This window comes from Hemibagrus wyckioides, linkage group LG14 (genome assembly GCF_019097595.1).
Source record: "Hemibagrus wyckioides isolate EC202008001 linkage group LG14, SWU_Hwy_1.0, whole genome shotgun sequence".
NCBI classification, from domain to species: domain Eukaryota; kingdom Metazoa; phylum Chordata; class Actinopteri; order Siluriformes; family Bagridae; genus Hemibagrus; species Hemibagrus wyckioides.
The window spans coordinates 6,023,289-6,046,080 of record NC_080723.1 but is presented as its reverse complement, the minus strand read 5'-3'; the positions used below and the strand labels follow the sequence as shown (position 1 = coordinate 6,046,080).

Sequence of the window (22,792 nt, the reverse complement as noted above, 5' to 3'; positions counted from 1 at the left end):
GTCTTTGGTTAAGACTCAAGCACTTGAGGCTCACATGGCTTGGCATATGGCATCATTCTGTTTAAATAGTTGAGTATGAAATATAATGCCTATTGTCAGACTTTGAAACTAGGATTAAATACTTTCCCATTTCCCATCCAAAATTAGAAGCAACTATGAATTCTGGTTTTATTTTAGGTCTAGTAGAGACAATGTAGTGTTTGATTATGATTGTGATTGTTATTATTACTGACTACATATTTTTGTCAGTGACTTTTTTTGCTACTTCCTTTTGCCAGAGAGAATCAGTTAGTCTAAAGCTACCATTCCTTCATCTTACTTCTGGAAACTGATTCTAAAATATACCATGCTGTTTTAACAATCTATATAAATTTTTTCTTAGCTGTATCCAAGGCACAAATAGATGCTTATAAATCATAATAGAACCATAAAAGGTACTAAGAGCAGCCCATATTGTAGAATTGATATCACTGGGGGAGTTTACTGTGCAAATGTGCTGTGGCAGTCAGTCAAACTGTCCACGTCGACGCTCTGTGAAAGAATAGTTGGCTAGTGAGTGAGCCAGGAGCCTTTGCACGGCTCTCCTTATTTCTTGTCAGCTGTAGAACTGACTCTAATGTCTAGTGCAGGAGGTTTTTAATTCACCTGTGGATTTGAGCCAAAATTCTTGTATTTAGGATTATCGGAAAATTGTTATGTAACACAATTAGGTTTGGGTTAAATGCTAGGTTACTGAGGGTAAGGCACTGCTGATTTTCTGGTATGGAAACACACACACACACACACACACATTACCAAATGTCAGAGAATGTGTTGGCAGTGTTAGTATTCTCTATAATACACTCTTGAGAAGCAGTACTCTCACTTATCATGGCCTTGCAATGCTCTTTCTAACATCTCCATAGAACCTGTGCATAAGTGTATATGTGGGTGTCCTGGTACAGTGTGTGAATGAACAGTACAGCTGTCAGATATGTATTTATTTGTTTATTTATTTAATTATTTTTATTAGCTAAACCTGATAATAACTTCTGTATTATGCAAAAACCATTACAATCACACACACACACTTATGAAAAAAGTATATATTACTCTATATATTACACTATTTCCACTTTTATGGGTATCTGTTTTGCTTATAGTAGGTAAGATATTTTGCCATTACAAATAGGTTATGTAAGAAAGAACAGCCAGTGCAGATCCTGTTAAAATGGGCGATTCACTCCAAGCCCATATTCAGCCTCAGTGCTGCACTTTTTATGTCACTTTTAATGGTGTACTTTTTTTTACGGTTTAGCTTTTACCCTCTTAGTAGTTCACATAAAAAGATGCATATAGATTAATAGAACATATGCAGGCCTTTGCCAGTATGGATTTATTTAAGGGTTAGGTGTGCTTTCGGGATACATGGTTGTCTTATATGCACCAGAAATGTTTTAACAGAAATATATTCATTAAAATAACTGCTTAAATAAATAATGATGTTTCTACAATAACCTGGAGTTATGTGTCTATAGGACGGTGTGCTGGTAGGTGCAGTAGGGGCTTATGAGTGGAATGGTGCTGTCCTTAAACAGACACAGAATGGCAATGTGATCCCTCCTAAGTCATCATACCTCAAAGAGTTTCCTGAGGAGCTGAAGAACCACGGAGCTTACCTGGGTGAGAAACTATGTACATGATGCAGTATAGGTGGATAGAGCAACTAAAATAAATTTCCACTGAATTAAGCCTTCAGTTCTGAAAATTAGGTTTTCATTGAAATTCAGCTTAAAACTAGAGGTATAGTGAAAAGAAAAATTGGGATCATTGCATTGATTTTAAAAGCCATCAGTTGTAAGAAATCAAGGAAACAACTGTAGTAATTAATAATAATAATAATTATTATTATTAACCATTAGAATTCATTATACATCTTTTATTGGTTATAGTTCATTATTTCAAATAAATTCCTGTGTGTTAATAATTTAATAAGCCAGTTAGAGGATTTGGGTACAATCTCTGATACTTTATATAATCTTTCCCCACATCATCATCAACATCAACATCATTTGCAAATTAACAGAAGGCCTACCCCAGAATCTGCAAAAGCTTGTCAAATATCAGTCAGAGGGTATTAAAGTGAATCTTATTATACCTTATTGTATTTAGTGGTTTTGTCAAATATTGTGTGGAAGAGGTTTACACCCCTACTTAAAACTAATCACTCTTCTGTCACTTTCTACAATGTGCAAAATGTCTCTAATGGTTTTATATTATGTGTAATACACATCTCAGTATACATTTCAATGTATATCAAGGCATTACACTTATTTGCTCTCTTGTATATCTTTCATACATTCTATTCTCTTTATTTATTCTTCTTTTTTAAAGTCTAAATTTAAATTCCTTTCAGGAGTGTTGTGTTTAAATGTCCTCATGGCTGTCTGAGAGTGACAACACTAAATTAGCCTTACCTTACCAAGGTTACAACTATAATAATAATAATAAATTTATTTACTTATTACCAGTACATGGGTTAAGAAACCCAGGGAAATTTATTCCTATGATTATTTCGTGATAATAAGTAAATAAATGGGATTGCAAGGTTAACTTGAGTAAGATAAGATACTCTGTTAGTTTCATAAAATAACTCTCCTCAATGGAATTTAAAACAGTGAATTGAACAGAGAATTGTGTGTTTGTACAACTAAAGGTTATGTGGTGTCCTCAATCGTGTCAGCTCATTATGGCCAGCTGTATGTGGCAGGAGCTCCTCGGTATAACCACACAGGCAAAGTGATAATTTTTACCCTTACCAACATGGGCAACCTCACCATACTGCACTCTCTGACAGGACAACAGGTAAATGTGCCATCACTTTGCTCACTCCTTCAGTATACCCCTCTCTCTGTTATCATGATTCTCTGTTATGAATATCCTGTATGATTATATATAATGATTATTTATATTTAACATGTCTTCAGCTTAGTCCTCCAACTGCATTCAGCGCCAGCATCCAGTCCAACTGTATCAGTTAACCAAGGCTTGTAGACATTGGACTCACTTGTTCTCACTTGCTCACTTGTGTGTGTTAACAAAAACATAAATGTATGGACTCGATTAGAAGTTACAACATGTTCTTTGAAGCTTTGTTATTGTTCACCTGCACATAGTACAAGTTGTGGGTTCTGGTAGAACACACTTGGATTTTACCGAAACCACAAATCAGGATGCTGAAGGACTTCATCATTGGGTTTCTATTTAAAATGCCATAAATACTTTATTGTTTAGATTCAGATGTATGTGCAGTGTAATTAGCATCATATTTATTGTTCCATGATAACCAAACAGGCCTGTTTTTTCTCTTTTTCTTTTCTTAAACTGAGTAGGCTGAAAGTTAAAAAAGTATACAAGTAATTTAGCTAATCCAAAAACCGATGCTTTAAGGCATGTCACTGTTAAGAATATAAACTGTTTATTGGAACATTTCTGTTCTCATTCATTCTTCATCTGCCACAGATGGCCATTGATCTCTGTATCCAAGGTTACTGTGGTATCATGGTATTGGATTAGTAATAGCAATGCTGATTGGAGGAGTAATTGAGGTTCTTAACAGGGAACACATTTATAGATGGAAGACTTTGTGTGACAGTCTAGGCTCAATTTTGTGGTCCAGATGCTGCACAACATGTGCAGATCATCTGTGTGTGTGTGTGTGTTAGAAGGTAATCTCAGACAGATCTTCCTCAGAATGTGTATCTTGGGTGTCTTACACATCTTACACTGGGGATTTGACATGTGCAACATATGATACATATAGATTTAAATTTCATGGTTAAATAATTATCTAATATTCAAATAATGGTTTATTGTCTCAGTATAATCCATTTGGTCTGTTTTCTATTTATGTGCTTGGGTAGATCGGCTCATATTATGGCAGCGAGTTAAGTCCATTAGATCAGGATGAGGATGGATTGACAGATCTGCTCCTGGTTGCTGCTCCTATGTATTTCAGCAGAGGCTGGGAAACAGGCAGAGTCTACATCTACAGATTAGACCATCAGGTGAGCATCACCAAAGCAGTATTATTACAAAACCAAGACTCCTGAATGCTCCAAACACTGTTTAAATGTATCAATAGATGCATATACTGCATGTCTGCCTCTAATTGCTTTAATTTGTCTCTTTTTTTCAATCTGAAGGGAGATGTTACCCTGGAAGATATTCTTGAGCCATCAGATCAGGCTCATAACTCTCGTTTCGGCTCAGCCATGTCCTCTGTGCCTGATCTGAATGGTGATGGATATGGAGAGCTGGTAGTAGGTGCCCCTCTAGAGGATGATCACAGAGGTGCAATCTACCTTTTCTACAGCCGGCACAATGGCATTCAGCCAAAGTATAAGCAGGTAGAATCCACAGCTGTTAAGACTCGACGTTATTTTAATGCACGGTGCAATGAATTTCTCATTCTCTACCTAACTGTATTTTTTTTTTCTGTTTGTCAGAGAATTGCTGCTGCAGACATATCCTCAGGCCTGCGGTATTTTGGTCGTAGTGTCCATGGTGTGATGGACATAAATGGAGATGGGCTGATTGATTTGTCTGTAGGTGCTCTCGGAGCTGCTGTGATACTGTGGTGAGTCCTTGGCTGATAACTTAAAAAGAAGATTGTCCAAGACAGTGAAATACTTTATATTACATATCCAAGCTTCAGTGATACATGCATACATGATACAGCAGGATGGGTTAAAGGCCTTAGTGACTATTTAGTGTACAGTGTAGAAAGGACATTATTACAATCAGGCTCTCTGGTGTCACCCAGAACAGGAAGGGTTTCTTTTTGAGTCTGGTTCCTCTCAAGGTTTCTTCCTCATATCGTTTCAAGGAGTTTTTCCTTGCCATAGTTGAATCTGGCTTCCTCATTAGGAAAAATATAAATTTTTATATTCCTGTGGAACTGCTTTGCGATATTGTTCATTGTAAAAAGTACTATACAAATAAAATTGAACTGAACTGAACTGAATTAACAGAGCCAGTGAACTCCTAGCCTTCTCTTTAGCCAAGAGCCTTAACTATCCAGGGTAAACAGTTTTTCTTTTCTTATTCTTTATTTATTTGCGTCTATTTAAATGAGCAGGTCTCGCAGCGTGGTCCGTGTGCATCTTGATGTTCACTTCGAGCCATCAAAGATAAATGTGTTCAACAAAGACTGTGTGCGAGGAGGCAAAGAGGTGACCTGCATGGCAGCCATAGTCTGTATCACCGTAAAGCCACGGACCCCAATGCCAGATACACAAAGTGTGGGTATGTAATCACTGTTACTCATTTTTGTAGAAATATCTTGGAGACATGTCGACAGTTAAAATTATTATAGTCTGCTTTAAAGATTTAGCCATAAATGATTGGTTGTCTATTTGTATACACGTGAGTACAGACACAGAGAGTTTGTGTAGTATTTTCCACTGAACTGGAACTGTGTGAAATCTTCATCAGATGTTTGCATGAAGGGTCAGGGTTTTTTTTTTTTTATAATGGAAAGATTTTTTTTTTCTAATGTGTTAAGCCACAGAAAACACAGCCATAGAAACCATTGTAAAACAGTGTCTGTCCCTTTTCTCTCACTCCTCATCTGGATCTAATTTATGAAACTCTCTCTCTCTCCCTCTCTCTCTCTCTCTCTCTCTCTCACACACACACACACACACACTTTATCACTTTCTCCACCTCTTTCATATCAGGCTTAACACTTGGCTGGCATTTTCTCTACTGGATCAGTAGAAAGATCATTTAACCAGTTCCATCATCCATTTTGGAGAGGCTGAGTCAGAAGCTTTTCCTTCATTAGTGGATATTTTAGCAACTAAAACATTCTCTATTGCCGTAAAGTGAACTCTCTTTTTAGAAATAGTCTTGTAATAAAATAGGACACTCAATGCTAATAAATTTATCTGATTATTTATTGACTGTAGGTGAATTCTGGAAAAACAGCCAAAAATGATGAAAACTCTAGCTTTGATAGACATGCTTTTTCCATTTCCTTTCACAGCATTTGAAATCTCTACTTATTTTTTTTTTTAACTTATTTTTTCACTAAGATGATGTGGAAAGTTTTTTTTTTTTATTATTTACAACTTTTTCTAAACATAAAGAGCCTGTTTATTAACATGTTGGTAAAAACAGACAGTCAGTCTGCTTAAATGGTAAAAACCTTGCTAGCTAGGTTTTCTAAAAAGCTTGTTTCTAATGCTTTTTTATTTATTTTAAGTTTAAGTTTTTTTATTTAGTTAGTTAATCAAATACTAACGCTCTACTAACTCTTAAACAGGGAACAGAGCTTATAAACTCTGTACAAAGTCTGAACATTTTTAAATGATCTAATAAAAGGCTATTAAGGTGAATCATATAAATCATTTAGTCAGCAGAACAGACCTCATGATTATATCCTCATCAATGTCAGAGATCAATACAACAATCAGTCAGGAGGCTAAATGACATGAGGCTTTTATCTCAGGTGATGGCCCAATTTCTTGTAGTAAACGTTTTTCAAATTTGTCTGTAATATTGTTTCTCCACGCGTAGATTAGGTTATAAAAGTACAAGGTGTGAAAAAATCCAGAACCAATGGGAATTTGTCAAACATATATGTCAGTCCGATTATGTTGAGCAAAACGGACAAACTCATGATATAGCTGCTGTGAAAACGCATAGAGTGCAAGGGTAAATGTGGAGTATATGTGGTAGATAATAAATACAAAAGTAAATAGAGCTTTATTCTCATTGGTTTCTGACTGTAGAGTTATCTACAGAGCATCTTTAAGATGTAATGTATAAATGTGATTTAAAAATTCTCCATTTAACATTTTTTATTAACTATATGTGAATATGAATGTGCAAATAATTCAAGTAGTAGAAATTTAATAATACTCTGTACTACTCAACTCATAGTAACTGAAGCACCCGTAACACTAGCATAATGTGAAAATAGGAAAATGTGATGCATTAGGATATGCTGCAAATTTAGCACATGCATGTTAAACACACCATTTGTGGTTATTAAGAATTTATCTTAATACCTTTGAGCTTCTCTTTTGTCTGTTCTTGTCTCTGCAGCACTTAAACAGAGCTGGGCTTTTGAAGAGAGACGCTACAACCCCAGAGCAGTGCTGGATAACATAGAAGGACAGCCTTCTGCAAATATCACTGCCCTACCGGACATAATGCACTGTGATCACATCTATTTCCATGTGCATGTGAGTCTGACATCACAACTTAACTTACTTTATTTACTCTATTATATTCGCAAAGTTGATCAGTTTATGCTAAAGAGAAACCCATATCAGTGTAGACATGTTTATCGCAATATATGTAGAATTTTTGCAATATAGGATTCATTATTTTGCATGATTTAACACGTAGCGTGTATCAAAGTCTGTGTACTGTGCATATAGGAAACGGCTGATTACACTCGGCCTGTAGTGTTCAATGTTGATGTGGAACTGCAGAACCTTGATGAAGGCCCTGTGCTGGATGATGGCTGGTCCACCTCACTACGATTAGAGGTGACTCACAGCTGACATACACTTTAAATGGCTAAACATTATTCACTGTTGAAATGTGTGAGATGAACAGTGTTCACATATTCTTTCATTAGCTGCCGTTCTGGAACGGGTGTGATGAAGACGATCGATGTGCACCTAACCTGATACTACAGAGCAGCACTGACCTGCTGGACCGTGGGTGCGTTGTTGTGAAACCTGTAGTACACATACTAAACATATACTTAAGTAATGATTTCTGTGTTCTTTTCCACACATTGCACTATACACTGCTCTCTCTGCTAGCTGTGTGTCTCTGTTCTCGGTTCCAGACAGTTCTGTGCTTGGAGAGAGTGTGCTACATGCCCAGTGTGTGGTCTGAAAGGAGTGATGGAGGACAATGAACGTGTGGTGGAAACCAGCAGGAGGAGAGTGCTGGTGGAGGTTCGACTGGAGAATAGAGGAGAAAATGCCTACAACACACAGCTTCACATATCTCACTCAATGAACCTGCACTTCTCCAGCCTGATGGTGAAGGTTTGCTTTCACACACTCACAGAAACACATACAAAGCACTGTGGATCTGGACGGTCAAATTGGCCACACTTGGTTCTAGAATGCAGAATTGGCATATTTGATACATAGAAATAATTTATACTTTTCATGCAAATTTCAGTATTCTAGCTATTTGGAGAGATATCAGTGAGCCAGTCTAACTGCATGACTTGACAACTACAGCCTTGAAAACAGACTTTGATAGCAGGGAGAGATGTTAGGTTATGCTGAGTTCACACATTGTATTATAAAGTCATCAATAGGCATTCCAAATCAGTTTTCTTGCTGCTAAAATGAAACACTCTAAAACATTCCATACCAAAACATTGAGAGTCGCTACACCAAATTGCGTTATATTTGCTTAAAGTTCAACTTCTGTCACATCGCTATACACACCAACAACTAGTTGGCAACGGCCGCTGTTGCTCACGTCGCTTTGTTGCAGCATGTGTGAACATAGGATTAGTGTCATGGTTAGACATTCATGAGCAAATAATTCCAAGTGACATGTTAGTGTGTAGGAGCCTTTCTGTGTGGAGTTTGCATGTTCTCCCCGTGCCTGCGTGGGTTTACTCCGGGTACTCTGGTTTCCTCCCACAGTCCAAAAACATGTACATTAGGTTGATTGGTAATTATAAATTGTCCATAGGAGTGAGTGTAAGTGTGTGTGGTTGTCTGTCTATATGTGGCCCTGCGATGGACTGGCGACCTGTCCAGAGTGTACCCCTGCCTTTCGCCCTATGTGTGCTGGGATAGGCTCCAGCAGATCCCCGTGACCCTAATTAGGAATAAGTCAGGTATAGACAATGGATGGATGGATGTTAGTGTGTTGTGTCTTGTGTTCCAGAGTCCTCCTGATGTAGAAATCAAGTGTGAGGTACCTGAAGGACTAAGTCTGCAGAGGATCTGCAATGTCAGTGCTCCACTGATGAGGTCTCTTGCTCAGGTAAGACAAATACAGCATTTCAGTTAGCTCAGAAGTGGAATTATATTATTTTTGATCTCATTCGAGCTTTGGAGAGTTGAGTTGGTGTGTTTTCTTTGTTTTGTTTTTTTTCAAGCTGGAAATTAGTTATAACCTTTAGTGTATGAAGCATAAACATGCCTGTCACCGGCACATCCCAACATGGATCTTGGCTAAAGAAGGGAATGCAAGGGTCAGCATGTTGATAATAATGAATAAATCTGCAGCAAAATCTGTAGAAAGTCACAGACACAAACGAATACTAGCACACATTACACACTTACAATCCAGAGAAAACTGTCATTAATCTATTAGAGTGTCTTCCATAAATTTCTATAAAGTATATAATTCTTAGAAATGATAATAATAATTCTCAGCCAAATTTCCATTCAGTTTCATCTATCCAAGTAGACATAAGCCATGTATCTTTCAAATACTCTATTTATACCAGTGAGCATTAATTCATCTGCAGTCTGGTAGCTCAGTAATATTTTCCTGAGATTTGTCAGAGAGATTTCTAACCAGGTTTCATTTTTGCACTCTCCCTACTGCCCACACACCTATGTCAGTATTTTTGTTGCTTTATTTGTATCGGTAACTAAAGGAGAACTGGATCTGGATTTTTAGGCTGTCCATGGGGTTTATGAAACACATGGCATTGTTTGACACCTTTGTGTTTTCTTGTTGTATAAAAGCAAACTAGTTTGCATTACTGTATCCAAGCTTCTGCCTTAAAACTGTAGGCTGCTGATTACCTTGAATGTGTATGCATATGTGTGAATGTTCCTCATCCTAGGTGACGTTCCGGTTGGAATTGGAGTTTAGCAGATCACACTTAATGGATTATATGCAAGTTTTGCTAAAGGCCTCCAGGTGAAGATGCATATATTATTGTTGTTCTAAATGTACATTCACTCAGTGAATAGAAAACATTTCTTGAACAAGTATTTTATGGGTTTACAAGTAGCACAAGAAATAAAATCTTTAATCCTATTATTAGGAGTTCTGATGATCCTGATATCACAGCCAGGATCTGAACTGGTAGAGTATGGGAAGAGCAAACTCTTTCTCTCCCATTAATAACTTATGTATGCAGACCAGGGTAGAGACTGTAGCACTTTCTTCCATGTGCATTCAGTTGTACCATGATGCATGAGCAGTAATTTGAAAAGATCCAGTTAGCTAGATTCACATTTTTAAGGAAGCATATGGTAACCATCACCCATAGATGGTAGCTGCTATATGATAGTTGAGAGCCAGCTGATGGGCCAGTGATCAAACTGGAGAGCAAAATGGATGATTTTACTCATGTATATATTATGAATGTTTAGCTGTGAAAAAAACAGTGGTATTACTTTTTTTTGTAGTGACGGTGAAGAGGTGACTCCAGAAGATAACATCAATAATATACATCATCCTTTAAGGCATGAGGCTGATATCCTCTTTACCAGGTAATACACCATACATTGCACATGCATATTGGGAAGAATAAAGTTGTTTGTGTCAGAAATATCTGTCAGCGATAATACAAGATATAAGACTGTCTATGAACGAATTTCCTGTTTTTTCAAATAATCATCTTATGGGTGAGTGATGAAGCACCTAACTTATGTTTATGTTCTTATCCTGTGCCTGGAGCATCTTACACTATATAACCACCACATTCCTGGCCTGTATACTATACAGTGACCAGTCATAACATTATGACCACCTGCTTAATATTGTGTTGGTCCCCCTTTTGCTGCCAAAACAGCCCTGACCCATCATGCACTGTGTATTCTGACACCTTTCTATCAGAAACAGCATTAACTTCTTCCGCAATTTGAGCAACAGTAGCTCATCTGTTGGATTGGATCACACGGGCCAGCTTTCGCTACCCACATGCATCAATGAGGCTTGGCCGCCCATGACCCTGTCGCCGGTTCACCACTGTTCCTTCCTTGGACCACTTTTGATAGATACTGACCACTGCAGACCGGGAACACCCCACAAGAGCTGCAGTTTTGGAGATGCTCTGATCCAGTGGTCTAGCCATCACAATTTGGCCCTCGTCATACTCGCTCAAATCCAGACTCTTGTCCATTTTTCCTGCTTCTAACACATCAACTTTGAGGACAAAATGTTCACTTGCTGTCTAATATATCCCACCCACTAACAGGTGCCATGATGAGGAGATAGTGTTATTCACTTCACCTGTCAGTGGTCATAATGTTATGCCTGATCGATGTATGTGCTTGTTCTAATACATTATTGCTTCCATAGTAAGAGTTGTGCTGTTATTGGTAAATAATAAGCGTTGAGCTTGTAAATGTATGAATTTTGTATTTGGACAAATCAAACTGATTATTTTCCTGTCCTTCAAAGCATGATGTTTTATTCCTTACTTCTCAGTGAATTAGAATATAATGAACAAATGTACAGAGTGGTAGGTTGTCATAGAGTTCAGCAGAGAGAAAATACACCCTGGACATTTTTATTAAAGTAAAAAACAAATACTATAGAAGCTAAACCGTGCAGCACACCTTTTCTTTTTCTGTTTTTTTTTTTACTACTTTATCATCAAGGGATTCCAGCCCTGTTCGCTTTGAAATTAAATCTGCACCTAATCTGGGCTATGCAGGAGCTAAAGGACCTACCTTCAATCTGTCTTATCAGGTAGGAATCATTACTTCTTCCTTTTGAAGTGAGGTTTCACACATTTTTTATGGCAAAAGATTGCTTACAGTTCACTCAGTGTTACAGGTTTTCAGTAAACCCTCTGTTTCATGTTCAGCTCCAGAACCTCGGTGTGGTCCCTGTTACTGACCTCCTCCTCACATTAGATGTTTTTTCTGTGACTAAAAATGGCAATCATCTTCTGTCCATCTCAGACATTAACGTCAATCAGGTAGGGGATAAAACTGAATTATTCATTTACAAATTATTCATTTGTTCAACTTCCTGTGTTCATTTTGTTATAATTTTATCAGAAATTAAATGAGCTGATTTAGAATTGCTTGCCCAGTAACTCTATTCTAGTCTACAGTAATTAAGTAAATTTTGTAGGTGCTTTGGGGGGCATTTGGCTTAGTGCTCAGCATGTTTGCCTCACACCTCTTTGGTTGTCAGTTTAATTTCTGCCTCCCTTTGTGAGTGCCTCTCTGTGCTTTGAGGGTTTTCTTCAAGTACTCTGGTTCTGGTTCTTCCTCAATCAAAGATATCTAAATTGTTTATAGTGTGTATGGTTGTGGTAGCTTAGTGATTCATTGTGAGTTTGAATCCCAAGTCCACTAGGATGCCATTTCTGTGCCCCTGAGGAAGGTTCTCAGTTGCATAAAAATGTGATAAACTGTAAGTTACTCTGGGTAAGGGTGTCTACAAAATGTCAGAAATGTAAACGTAATTGTGCCCTGCAATGGGTTGTCATCCTGTCCACTGTGTCAGGGATAGCCTGTGGGATCCCGGCTCCCTGTGATAGATAAGCAGTACAGAAAATGGATGGATGGATGTGCTTTGCTGTCCAGTAATGATTTACAGAGAGTAATGTTTCAGTAATGATTTACAGCATCAGAGTCAGTTTATTTTTTCTTTCTCCAGAATTCTGGCTCTCAGTGCACAGTTCCACATGTCACTGTGACAGATGTGCCCTCAGATGAAGACCTCTCACTCACACCACAGCTGGTAATGATCTGTTTATTGTATTCAATAAAAGAACTGAAGAGCTCCTGTCCACACTGGCTACTACAAAAGTACTTCTATCTGAAATAAAATGAATCCTTGAATGAAAAAAGGGTGAATTATTTGGATTGTAGTAGGCTAGTCATAGCAAAGAGTACACTAACTGATTTGTGTATGCCTGTTTTTTCAGGTTTCAGTGCAAATCCATGTCATTTACAAGTCTAAATATTTTCAGTGCATTTCTCAACCCAGTTAATTGTTTACTGAAACAGAATTCTTCAACTGCTGGAGCTTTTTCTGCACAGTGCAGTGTTGTACTCCTACCCCAACAAGACATCACTGTGACTGTGGCAGGACGGCTAAACCTCCACATGCTACAGAAAGTAAGCAGCTGGATTTTAATGCATTGTGGCTTCTTTTCAGAAATGAAATTTGCTTATTGCTCACAGAGGTTTTAATGTGTTCAGTGTGCCAAATCATCACCCAACCCAAAACAGTGCTTGTTTCCCACAGTGTCTTCTCTCTGCATGATGATGATGATGATGATGATGATAAATATTTTCATATTTGGGATTTTTTGAGCTACATATCCATCTCATTACAAAAACATATCATGTGCTTCAGTAAAAGCAACTAATAGAATATAAATGTTTAGAAAGTCAGTATATAAGCCACAGTTATCTGTCTCATTTTAAATAAGCCATATGCTTATTTTAGTTTGTTCATTGTTAAACATCAGCTGAATACCAGCTGCTAATATGAGCTACATTTGCAACATCAACAAAATCATATATAGCCAAGACCCTTTTTAGGTAAAATGGTGCTATTAGTTCAGTGTATGTGCCAGAAAGCTAGACACCACTTTCTTTCACCACTTTGAAAAAGCAACTGTTGAAATTTAACTCATAAAAGAGCTCCAATTATCCTCAACTCTCAGAACACGTTTTTTACCAGTTGGTTTTGGGAGTGTTATATGAAGACTTTTAAATCAGTAATCATAATTGTTGTTGCTAAATGTTGTCATTTATACTTTACTTTTTTAGAGCAGGGTGTGGAAAGCCATAAAACCAAACAACACAGAGTTTGAGTGATGGAAAAAAAATACTTCTTTTCTATTCTATTTTTGCCCAGATAAACTTTAAGGCTTTGGAGTTGGTGATCATAGCAGCCATTGAGTTGAGCCCAAACAGGCTTGTGTTCCTGCGCGAGGAAAGACCTACAAGACATGTGAGCTCTACAAAAATAATGCTAGAACAGACAAGTAAAACAGTTGTATTTTTTAAGTCGTAAAACATTTAAGTCATAAGTTTAAGGTTAAACTCATCTTAAACATCTGTACTATAGCATATGCAGATAAATATTCAGTGTGTAAAATGCAGATACAATCACATAGACTAAACTTGATCAGAACTTGATTAAAACACACACTTTCCTCATATATCAGTATATCCACATCCAGGACCTTCATTTTTATTTTGTTATGCCTACAGACAATTCTGGAGATTAGAAAAGAGGAAGATTACAGAATTCCCATCTGGATTATAATTGGAAGCACTTTGGGAGGCTTACAGCTTTTGGCTCTGTTGGTACTAGCTCTCTGGAAGGCAAGTTATACTGATGTCATTATTTACTCATTCATTCATTATGTTGTACATACACTGATCAGGCATAACATTATGACCACCTGCCTAATATTGTGTTGGTCCTCCTTTTGCTGCCAAAACAGCCCTGACCCATCATGCACTGTGTATTCTGACACTTTTCTATCAGAACCAGCATTAACTTCTTCCGCAATTTGAGCAACAGTAGCTCGTCTGTTGGATCGGATCACACGGACCAGCCTTCGATCCCCACGTGCATCAGTGAGCCTTGGCCGCCCATGACCCTGTCGCCGGTTCACCACTGTTCCTTCCTTGGACCACTTTTAATAGATACTGACCACTGCAGACCGGGAACACCCCACAAGAGCTGCAGTTTTGGAGATGCTCTGATCCAGTCATCTATCCATCACAATTTGGCCCTTTTCAAACTCGCTCAAATCCTTACGCTTGCCCATTTTTCTGCTTCTAACACATCAACTTTGAGGACAAAATGTTCACTTGCTGCCTAATATATCCCACCCACTAACAGGTGCCATGATGAGGAGATCGTCAGTGTTATTCACTTCACCTATCTGTGGTCATAATGTTATGCCTGATCAGTGTACACATTCAGTTGCCAGTTTCTTAACTTCTCTATAATTTACAATAATCACTTAATGGCTTTTTTTTAATCCAGTAAACTTACATATACAAACTACTCTGACTGTCAATGAACAGGGACCAAAATAGAAATTAGCAACTAAATAGTACATGGATGTTGGGTGATTCTCACCACAACAGTGTTACTGACATGGTAGTGTGTATTATACTGGTATGGGTCTGTCAGTTACAGCAGCATTGTTTGGGGTCATTGTCAGTGTAATGACCTGAATGACATGGGAAAGATGAAAAAACCTTAGCATATGCCTACAAGGTGCAGAAATAATGAAGATTTGTCAAATAAAAAGGTCAGTGAAATTCACAGTACTTATAAACCCCATAAGAGGCTGATGCACTCGTACCAGTTTAACACTAATGTTGGTCACTGCTGTGCCGAGAACGTTCACCATTCAAATAAAATCTAGTCCACTGAAGGACAGGGTGGAAGCTGGCTGTCAAACTGTTTACAACAACACAAAGGTAACTGTGTACAATGTGTTTGGTCCAACTGATAAAAAGGGCAATAATATAAACAAGGTGTCTTCATAAGCTAGATAAGTATAAGAACTGAGTATTTGTATTGGTTTACACCACAGCATGGTTGAATGCTTTCATTTGTTTGGGTGTGCATTATTTTTGTAGAACAGCAAAGGAGAATTGTAACAGACAATTCATTTTAACACACATTCTAGTTACTAGTGTTTCTGTACTAATACACATACAGAAGAACTTGCATAGCAGAAGCTCCATATACTCTAGGATTAATACTTAATGGATTTGTTGTGTGAAATCATGGATGTGGTGACGTTTGTCAGAAGACATTAACATTAATGGAAGCAGTCTTGGTTGTAAGTACACTGAGTCTTGGATATGCTTTCTATTATACACTATATTGCCAAAAGTATTCGCTCACCTGCCTTGACTCGCATATGAACTTAAGTGACATCCCCTTCCTAATCCATAGGGTTCAATATGACGTTGGTCCACCCTTTGCAGCTATAACAGCTTCAACTCTTCTGGGAAGGCTGTCCACAAGGTTTAGGAGTGTGTTTATGGGACTTTTTGACCATTCTTCCAGAAGCGCGACCAGTGTGAGGTCACACACTGATGTTGGACGAGAAGGCCTGGCTCTCAGTCTCCGCTCTAATTCATCCCAAAGGTGTTCTATCGGGTTGAGGTCAGGACTCTGTGCAGGCCAGTCAAGTTCATCCACACCAGACTCTGTCATCCATGTCTTTATGGACCTTGCTTTGTGCACTGGTGCACAGTCATGTTGGAAGAGGAAGGGGCCACATCCATGATTTCACACAACAAATCCATTAAGTATTAATCCTAGAGTATATGGAGCTTCTGCTATGCAAGTTCTTCTGTATGTGTATTAGTACAGAAACACTAGTAACTAGAATGTTTTAAAATGAATTGTCTGTTACAATTCTCCTTTGCTGTTCTACAAAAATAATGCCAGCTCCAAACTGTTCCCACAAAGTTGGGAGCATGAAATTGTCCAAAATGTCTTGGTATGCTGAAGCATTCAGAGTTCCTTTCACTGGAACTAAGGGGCCAAGCCCAGCTCCTGAAAAACAACCCCACACCATAATACCCCCTCCACCAAACTTTACACTTGGCACAATGCAGTCAGACAAGTACCGTTCTCCTGGCAACCGCCAAACCCAGACTCGTCCATCAGATTGCCAGATGGAGAAGCGCGATTCGTCACTCCAGAGAACGCGTCTCCACTGCTCTAGAGTCCAGTGGCGGCGTGCTTTACACCACTGCATCCGACGCTTTGCATTGCACTTGGTGATGTACGGCTTGGATGCAGCTGCTCGGCCATGGAAACCCATTCCATGAAGCTCTCTGCACACTGTTCTTGAGCTAATCTGAAGGCCACATGAAGTCTGGAGGTCTGTAGCGATTGACTCTGCAGAAAGTTGGCGACCTCTTCGCACTATGCGCCTCAGCATCCGCTGACCCCGCTCCGTCAGTTTACGTGGCCTACCACTTCGTGGCTGAGTTGCTGTCGTTCCCAAACACTTCCACGTTCTTATAATACAGCTGACAGTTGACTGTGGAATATTTAGGAGTGAGGAAATTTCACGACTGGATTTGTTGCACAGGTGGCATCCTATCACAGTTCCACGCTGGAATTCACTGAGCTCCTGAGAGCCACCCAATCTTTCACAAATGTTTGTAAAAACAGTCTGCATGCCTAGGTGCTTGATTTTATACACCTGTGGCCATGGAAGTGATTGGAACACCTGATTCTGATTATTTGGATGGGTGAGCGAATACTTTTGGCAATATAGTGTGTATTATGGTAAAATAACAGGCTGTGTCTGTGTGTGTGTGTGTGTGTGTGAGAGAGAGAGAGAGAGAGAGAGAGGGAGGGTGAGGAAATGACTGCATATAGCAGCTATAGATAGATAGACGGATAGATAGTAAATAGTAAAAATTGTGCAAATGAACAAGTGCAGATAAATTATATATATATTTATATATATATATATATATATATATATATATATATATATATATATATATATATATATATATATATATATATATAAAACAAATATCTTCTTGTTCTCAGTGAGCATTAATTCTTGTATACAAGCAGGGTATTATCTTGTGTTAGTTCTTATAAAATATTTATAGTCAAATATAATAAATCTGTACACTTTAGGGAAAAACTCACAGTAAGCTCTGTTTGTCTGTAGCTGGGATTCTTTCACCGGGAGAGACAACGTGAAGATGATGATAAGCCCACAGAGCAGCGGTAAAGCCCCAGTGCACTAGTTCCTTCACAAGGCTGTAACTCAGGGATGCTCCAGGAGCATGGGTCCGTCTTTGCAGCACTCTGGCCGTTTGACACTTGTCGTGCACTGCTGAGCCCTCCCACTTTCTCCCTGGACCGAAATGTTCGAATGCAGCGAAGAAGCGGATCTCTGACGAGTCGTAACTTATGACCAAAGTCGTAAAACTTGCAAGGCTTTGACTATGACAAGACTTTTGATTTGTAGGCTATTTTAACAATATAGAGCTAAAAAAGGAAATGTGGGATCTGTAAATGTAATAAATGTAAAGTACTAGTAATATGCTTCAACAGATCATTTAGAATGCATTTTGCATTATAATGGTCGCAAATAATCACTTAGCATAAATTCATGTGGATGCACTTGTACATATAGACTTGAACCTGTAACTAACCAGTGACAAAAGCAGTTCCTTTCGGAATGGACTACGGCAACGTAATATAAAATACACACATTTACGATTACAATCTGCTTTAATGGAGATGATCCATTGCACCTTAAATGAACTTCACTCCCTTCATGGATGCATCTTCTGTACTTCTGACATGCTTTTTATTTTAAACTTTTCACATTTAACATTTAGTACCGCACAAGAAGATAAGGCAATGTTTAACATGCAAGAGCTACTGTTGGGTAGAATAAAGGACACCTGTGAGGATAACTGTGGTGTGTTTTGCTTTTGTTATTTTGAAATGGCTTCTTAGTGAATTTACCTGCAAATCTAAAAACAAATTAAAGACTATATTTAATACATCTGAATGAGACAACTGTTTCATATCCTTCACTGAGAAGTTATTTTAATGGCTTGTGATTGACATTTATTATGTCATTAGTGTGATTTATTCTAATAAAAACCTAAGTATAATTTTTTTTTTTTTTTTTTAATCTAAGCATTTAACGAGCAGCTTATTAGACATCTTTTCTTATATGCACTGAGGAACCATATCATTGCATCTGCTTTACTTTACTTTTTTAATGTTGTGATTTACAAGAGATCAGAAAGGCAGGAGTCACAAAATAGCATGTTGGCTGTGTGGAAACACATCAACTATTGAAGAAGAAGAAAATTATTGATTGTTAGCTACAAGTTGACTCAGTGGATGCTGAATGGAAAAATTTAGGTGGAAGCAGCCTATGCATGAATCCCACTTTCAAAGTGGAGCTTAACCAGCTTAAAAGCATTGGTTACAAAAAATAAAACGCTATGGTACTACAAGGTGAGCACGTTATGGTGAAATACATCACACTGCATTCTCCATGCATATGAGAATATGAATAAACATTTCCATACGAATGGACGAAGCGTACAAACCACACACTCGTTATTGCAGCTAAATGTGTATCTAACAGAGTCTACTGAGAACGTGAATAATTCATGAATGAAGGACATGGTGAACTGTGCGAAGCAGAAATGACAAAGTATTTACTGTTGGCTTAATATTGACTTATTTGATTAAAAATATAAGTATAACCTCATTACAATCACCAGTTCTCAAATACATCTGTCTGGCATAGAGAGCCACACGCCACATGCTGCTGCTTTCTCAGACTTTAATTTCAAAAGAAAAAAAAAAAAAAAAATAATCCAAGCACCATCCAGAATAAGGCCACACAAGACTTTACAGTGGCATGATAGAAAGTTGAGAAACCAAAGAACTACAAAATTTAAAGGAGCCTGTGACAGGCACAGATTAGTGTATTTATTTCTAAAAGACATTTGTATACAGCCTGGCAACAAAGGTTTAGATTTTAGTACACCATTCCTCTGTTAAAGATTCCTTAAAAAATAGATCTTCTGATGATGTTTTAAATAATTTTTAATAAAATATGTTAATAAAACAAAACTAAATTAAATCATCCTAAGCAAAGTGCAGTCAGTAAAAAGCAGTCCTCTCAGATGTCATTCACATATGACAGTTCAGTTCAGTTGCTTATTTATGGCCCCACAACAAGCATCGATGAGTTAGTTCAATACCATGGGTGAGTGTAAACTATTGCCAGCCTAGAAAATGTGCATCACGTGAGTACATAATCTTTTTCGGGAGGAGAAATCAGGACAAATCACTGATCAGTCGAGACAAAGATTTGTACAACAGATGTAAGAGCCATTTTCAGATCCAGGTGACTAGCACTTTTAAAACGTTTTTTAAAAAACTTGATCAAGAATTCCCAGCACCATCAGATCAGCTAAAAACTTTTAGAAACGGAAACAAAGATACAGATTAGTGGAACTCAACAAACTCTTCTAGGCTTTTAGGAATCTGGTCTCGGTACAGGATGTGATGCTGTCGGACAGCCCGAGCAGCCAGGCACTTTAGACTCATTTTCATCTGCGTTTTCAGGAGGATCTCCGAGACTCCCGTGGTGCTCTTCTCCAGTGGGGTCTTCTTCTGCTTGTTGGTCATGTCAGTGTGAGCTCCAGCCTCCACCAGACAGATAATGATGGCATGTAGGGTGAGGAAGTCGCTGATGGGCCGATTGTACTGCACTATGAGGTGCAGAGGGCTGTTTCCTTCATTATCCACACAGTTCACCTGCGCACCACAGTCCAGCAGTATCTTAGTGACTTGGGCGTTGGGGAAGCTGCACACATCGTTGGTGTGGAAATCGTCCACTGGAGTGCTGGAGCTGACGGCCAGATGGAGCAGCGACGAACCTTCTCGGGTGCGTGGGTCGAGTCGGATCAGATCGTAAATCTGCTTGTTAATGCGTGCGCGGTCCTCGTCGTCGCACTGTGTCTTGGTGGAAATGCACACCAGGTAGAGAAATGTAAAAACGTTTGACTCGTAATTGTCAGTGCTGGCAGGACGCTCGGCCTCGGAGGCTGTTTCCAAGCGTGCCATGCTACGCCGGATCTCCAAAACACTGCAGCACAACACCTGCTCAACGTCAACTGCTTGAACTGGCTCCTTCAGGTGCACCATCTGCGAAAAAACTTGTGCAAAGCGCAAGAGGTCCTTGTGTGTGTTACGGCTGCTTCGTTGACGCAGGTGTAAGGCATGTAGCCACAGCTTAATGCACTGCTCAAACTCCATGTTGTCGGCGTAGACGGCACCGCGGTATATGATGGGATGCGAAACGTCTACATTGTCCGATCCCAGGATGCGCTCACGGACCATCAGACCTTCCATGTGCAGTGCGTCGCGGTCCTGCCTGATGACCTCCAGGTCGAGAGGCGTCCTACACTCCATGCGACCTCCATAAGCTTCCACGGGTGGTGGGAGCTCTTTGGCGATGACCCTCTCGGGGTCGCGGTAGCGTTCCAGCATGGCCAGATACAAGTAATGGTATGTCTTGAGGATGTCATAATTCTCCCGGTCGTTAGCAAACGAAGCTCCAAGCAGCTCTAGCGCTTCGATACGGCTGTGAGCGTCGCAGTCAGCATGGGAGAGAAGCAACTCGACAACATCCGCCTTGCAGCTTTCAGCCGCCACTTTGAGTGGAGTCATGCCATGGCCGTTCACCACCATAGCTGCCTGACACTGCACCAGCTCATTCACAATTTCCAGATGGCCGGCTTCGGCAGCGAAGTGAAGCGCCGTAGCGCCGCAGTGAGCCTTCGCGTTTGGGTCGGCACTTTGCTCTAGCAAAAAGCGCACTACATCTGCATGTCCCTTATAAGCAGCTATCATCAAACAGGTATTGTTGTACTTATTAGCAATGCTGATGTCTGCGTTATGCTCCACCAGGTAGCGCACAATATCCAGACGACCGTCGAAGCAGGCTGCCCTGAGCGGGGTGGAGTTGGTCAGGGTGGTGTGGTTCACGTTGGCATTATGAGACACGAGAAGCCGCACAACCTCGAAGTGTCCTGCACCTGCTGCACACCAAAGAGCCGTGGCTCCATCGATCACATACCTGGAGGAAGATAAGGAATGAGGAACTTGTGATTGTTCACTATTCATAAAGTAGATACTAATTCATCAGAAACTACAGAAGAGCATTAGGAATTGATTAGTGCGCTTACCCGTCAAACCTGACTGTCCCAGTCTGCTCGGTGTCCACTCCGTAGTGGTCCAGAAGAAGACGGACCACTTTGTCATGGCCGTTCCTTGCTGCTATGATGAGAGGAGTCGAGCGTTGGCCAGCCAACTGCGTTGTATAGTCTAACAGGTACCGAGTCTCGGAGGCAGAATGGTTCAGTAAAAGAGCAGCTAGGGTCAGGACTCTGCCTTCACTGGCCGCTTTATAAACGTAGCCTGCCAACGACTCCATTCGGGCCGCCGGTTCTTCTTCCGTCTGCGCGAGTATCGCCCACAGGTCTGACAAAGACGCGGCTCGGCTCCCATTAAAAAGCCAGTCTGAGCTCACAAGCCCATGGGAAAGATCCACATGCGCTCGATGTGACCCATGACTACTGCTAACTCCTAATGAACTGATACTATAATATGGTGGCGTATTAACCTTAAACTAGTCTAGATGTCACGGTTGCTTAGCAGTCAGAAAACCAGGCAACGTTACACTCGCTGTCAAGCTAAAACAATAAAAATATCCATCAGGTCCTCCGTTCAGACAGCGGGTTTAAGAATTAAACCATCCAGCGTTAATTAACTAAACTACAAACTACTAACTACTACAGGTTAGCCGGCTATCTACAACTGACTCAACATAGGAGGATTTTCCTGTTTTTTCGACCCAGATGCTCTGCGTATGAACTTATTAACAGCGTCGAGCTATGTTCATGAGTTTTTGCTATAAATGAAACAAAACCGCAAATACAACGTTTATACGTTTAACCTTTATAATAAAACAGATAGCAAGCTAAGCTAACAGTTTCCGGAGTTGTCAGAAAAATCAACTAGTACCCATGTCCACTTCCGGCTCCACTTCCGTTCAGCAAAATTTTCAAAACAAAAGTTCACGTGAACACAAGTACAAAGGCTTTTCTAGGATAATAATACAGACATTTATGAACATAGTATATCAATATTAAATAAAACTGATTTTTTTGGTCTACGTAATCTAATAAGATTTTGTTTGTGCTCACTACACAGCCAACAGTATGCCAAAATCTCTGAGATGTACTGCAATGCTGTGCCTCCTCCA

At 39.4% G+C, this 22,792-nt stretch overlaps 2 protein-coding genes across 2 annotated transcripts in view; one reads left to right on the top strand and one right to left on the bottom strand.

Moving 5' to 3' along the window:
- itga11b (integrin, alpha 11b) overlaps positions 1–18,475 on the top strand; it is a 29,842-nt gene extending 11,367 nt beyond the window's left edge. Inside the window, exons 11-30 of the mRNA XM_058407979.1 lie at positions 1,518–1,662; positions 2,696–2,844; positions 3,903–4,046; positions 4,185–4,388; positions 4,488–4,618; positions 5,120–5,286; positions 7,093–7,232; positions 7,431–7,541; positions 7,634–7,719; positions 7,850–8,054; positions 8,920–9,018; positions 9,833–9,909; positions 10,404–10,487; positions 11,601–11,691; positions 11,810–11,923; positions 12,613–12,696; positions 12,966–13,076; positions 13,825–13,920; positions 14,184–14,297; positions 17,651–18,475. Coding sequence (XP_058263962.1) covers positions 1,518–1,662; positions 2,696–2,844; positions 3,903–4,046; positions 4,185–4,388; positions 4,488–4,618; positions 5,120–5,286; positions 7,093–7,232; positions 7,431–7,541; positions 7,634–7,719; positions 7,850–8,054; positions 8,920–9,018; positions 9,833–9,909; positions 10,404–10,487; positions 11,601–11,691; positions 11,810–11,923; positions 12,613–12,696; positions 12,966–13,076; positions 13,825–13,920; positions 14,184–14,297; positions 17,651–17,713 — 2,415 coding nt within the window. The 3' untranslated portion in view covers positions 17,714–18,475. The remainder of the gene's footprint in view (positions 1–1,517; positions 1,663–2,695; positions 2,845–3,902; positions 4,047–4,184; positions 4,389–4,487; positions 4,619–5,119; positions 5,287–7,092; positions 7,233–7,430; positions 7,542–7,633; positions 7,720–7,849; positions 8,055–8,919; positions 9,019–9,832; positions 9,910–10,403; positions 10,488–11,600; positions 11,692–11,809; positions 11,924–12,612; positions 12,697–12,965; positions 13,077–13,824; positions 13,921–14,183; positions 14,298–17,650) is intronic.
- A 263-nt stretch (positions 18,476–18,738) lies between these two features.
- On the bottom strand, positions 18,739–22,559 carry fem1b (fem-1 homolog b). Its single transcript, XM_058407980.1, has 2 exons — positions 21,714–22,559; positions 18,739–21,604 (listed from the first exon to the last, which is right to left on the bottom strand). The coding sequence occupies exons 1-2, from the start codon at positions 21,959–21,961 to the stop codon at positions 19,969–19,971; spliced, it is 1,884 nt and encodes a 627-aa protein (XP_058263963.1). The 5' UTR covers positions 21,962–22,559; the 3' UTR covers positions 18,739–19,968.
- Between the last annotated feature and the right edge of the window lie 233 nt (positions 22,560–22,792).